Below are 2991 nucleotides of genomic sequence, written 5' to 3' on the forward strand. Positions count from 1 at the left end.
TTATTAAATGCAGCAAACGAGAGCCACCCGCACAAACGCGCAAAGCACATGTGAGTGAAGGCCAGCAATAATAAAATTCGGGCATACATGGTGTGTGAATGCGACACGCACACACGTGTGCATGTCGTGTTGTAAGACCACATGGGTCAAGATTGGCGTGGCACACCCCGTATACCCTAACGCACATATTACACTCAGTCGGAGCATATTCGTGACTCTAGCAAAGACGTAAATGCCATTGATAGTGGGTCGTAACGTATTCTGATTGGGAGCACGGGTGCTGGAGGAACATACAAAAAAAAACAAAGGTAACCATGGAATGGTTGGATCATAAAAAGAAAAATATAGGCATACATGCTCCTAATTACTTTTGAAGGAATCCTGTTGTTTTCTTCGCCCACTACCCCGTTGTACAAAAATGTGTACCCACGTATGTTGTGAATGGGGATGACAAAACAATTAATTGCGTTCATGCAAAAGCAATCACGCATCTCTCCCACGCCCCGACTCCACAGATGCATGGAGATAAATGAAGAAAGGGCCAAAAGACCAAAAAAAGCGGAGGAAGAAAAACAAAGCCTCAATAGAAGCAGCCACATCCAGAAGGACGACAAACGCGGAGGCTTAAGCTTTGTGCTTCAACGGTGATAAAAAAAGTGATTCTACACATTTATCACGTTCTTCATTATCGCCACAGCCCCTGCAATGAAACGCAGGGGCGGGTTGCAGGCGCACAATGGTACCGTAATCTCTCGCCCGTGCAGTTGTCTGTTTTTGTTCTGCTTAAAGTGCGTTCTTTTGGTTTACGGCGCCCCACGGAAAGCCACAAATTATGCCTACAGTACGCCCGAAAGCTACAATCACGCACACACCGAAACAGGGATGAAGAGAGGCCTGTACTGCATCTGTTACGCCACATACGAACGACAGCAACTCCAATAACTTCCTCTGCTCTCACGCAATAGTCGTTTCCACCCTGTTCGCTTTCATCCCTCGCCTCACTTCGCACGCAGGCACCGAGGTAGAAAAGAAAACGCTGGCACACATGTAGCTGCAAAAAACGCACTTACTTCCTCTTCACGAGTCTCAGTCTCCTTCGTTGAGAAGAATCCTTATCCCAGGCGGGGCACAATGCCGTCTTCAGCAGCCTCCCCTCCTCCCCTAAGGCATTGTGAGTGCACGTCGGTAAACTGAAGTGGAGCAGCACACACCACCCAAAAGGAAGTGAGGGCAACAAAATCACGCAGTAAAAACAAAACAACAATCACAACTACAAGAGCCACCCAAACGACCGCCAGCCTCGTTAACAAGCCACCGCCCACAGTCCTCTTTTCTTGCGTCCTTCACTGACACAACCCTAATCTCGTCTCCCGGCGCCCCCGCCTCCCTTGCCACGTCCCAGCGTTGACCGACGCGTGCCACTTCTCAGTCCCCCTGCTGGAGTGTTATCCGTGTGCAAATTGCCGCAGACGTGCGACCCACCGCCAGCCCCACCTCTTACATCAGTAACGTACCTCTGCAGTATCACAACAAGCAGAGCTAGTTGTCCTAGTATCAAGGCAATAATGGCATACTCGCCTTGCAAAGCCATCAGGCGGAGTCTCACTGCTCGTGTGATATAAAATCGCAAAAACCATAAGTACAGTCGTTCTGAGTACGTAAGTAACCCCTCACAGTGCCTCCAGCAAAACGCCTGATGACGTTCATTAATTGGGTAAATGTGATACCACGCAGAGTCTAGAAGTGTATCGGCGAGTTGACTTGTTGACAGGGACGGCAGGCGGCCATTCTCAACAACACAAGTTAAACACATTTCTTGCTCCTTTTCATTCATAAGATACGTCATAAAGTCATCGTAGCGACGATGCAGAAGATTGGATATACCCCTCTCCTTCGACACAGGCAACTGCTCTACCTGCATAATGATCAACGAAGCTCGTTTCATTCTCTCCGCACGGTCCCTATCAAGTGCCGTGTCACAGCCGAGGGTGTTTGGGTTTTCCTCACATGCACGAATAAAGGCGCTATGTGGTTTATCGTACCCCTGCGTAGCCCGTATAAGCGACGTGCTCCGTGACAACTGAAAGGTGTCCAGGCTGCGCAAAACATCACCACAAATGTTGCAATCTCCTGTTTTGTGAAGGAGTCGGCTAATGTCCAGCATCGCACTCTCCTTCGTCGGCAATCGTGAAAAATCGGCACAGAGGAATAACACAACGCACGCAAGAAGCAGCATGCCAAAAAAAATTTTAGTTGAAAAAAACATCTGCTTGTCGCTTTTTTTTTAAAAAATAATAATTATTCCTTTTTTCCCCTCTTCAGTTACTGTTGTTGGGGGTACTGGTGTTGGTGGCGGTGGCCCGTCTTGAATTCGCACTGTTGCTGCCTGAGCGCTCCGTGCCTCCCGCCTCTCAGCCCACCAAACGTCCACTGCTCACCGCAAACGCCTCTCAAAAATATCCACGCCACTTCCACAGTCTTTTACAAGGCCCCCCCTCTCTCCGTCTATCTGTAGCGCCACTCACTAGACAAATACAAAAATTGGCACTACTAAAAGAGAGGCGGAGCAACAGCGGATTCGTCCGTCTCCTCGTCCTTCTGCCACCTCAGTCACACGCGATAAACTCACCACACCACCAAAGACAGCAAAAGCCTCGTTGGAGTTTAATAGTAAGTCAGCACGCCACCCGGTACTGCCTAGTGCCTCTCACCTTGACACGTGCCACGGACCCTTTCTCTTGAACTTCTTAAAAAGCATCCACGCAAACAAGCAAACAAAAAGAAAAGAAACAAAGGACAACAAGGTGCATGTGGCTCTGCAGCAAACACTCCCCGATCAAGCACAGCATCCACACACACACACACACACAAAGGGAGGACCGGTCCCCCTCCTCAGTGTGTGTGTGTGTGTGTCGCCCCCACGTCGGGACAAACGCGACAAAGTGTAAATATGGTAGTGAGACAGGCATTGTCGAGATGGTCAGACACTGT

At 49.2% G+C, this 2991-nt stretch overlaps 1 protein-coding gene across 1 annotated transcript, besides 3 other annotated features; it reads right to left on the reverse strand.

The window, feature by feature from the left end:
* Positions 1 to 1357: 1357 nt before the first annotated feature.
* On the reverse strand, positions 1358 to 2266 carry TraAM80_07220 (uncharacterized protein; the record flags this gene model as incomplete). The annotated part of the gene is made up of 1 exon (XM_029384022.1): positions 1358 to 2266. The coding sequence occupies one exon, from the start codon at positions 2264 to 2266 to the stop codon at positions 1358 to 1360; it is 909 nt and encodes a 302-aa protein (XP_029236111.1).
* Positions 2267 to 2763: 497 nt separating this feature from the next.
* Positions 2764 to 2794: a sequence feature (A-rich).
* A 47-nt stretch (positions 2795 to 2841) lies between these two features.
* Positions 2842 to 2870: a microsatellite.
* A 25-nt stretch (positions 2871 to 2895) lies between these two features.
* Positions 2896 to 2913: a microsatellite.
* The last annotated feature ends 78 nt before the right edge of the window (positions 2914 to 2991 follow it).

This window comes from Trypanosoma rangeli (assembly GCF_003719475.1).
Source record: "Trypanosoma rangeli strain AM80 chromosome Unknown Tra_15.4_contig_00292, whole genome shotgun sequence".
NCBI lineage: Eukaryota > Euglenozoa > Kinetoplastea > Trypanosomatida > Trypanosomatidae > Trypanosoma > Trypanosoma rangeli.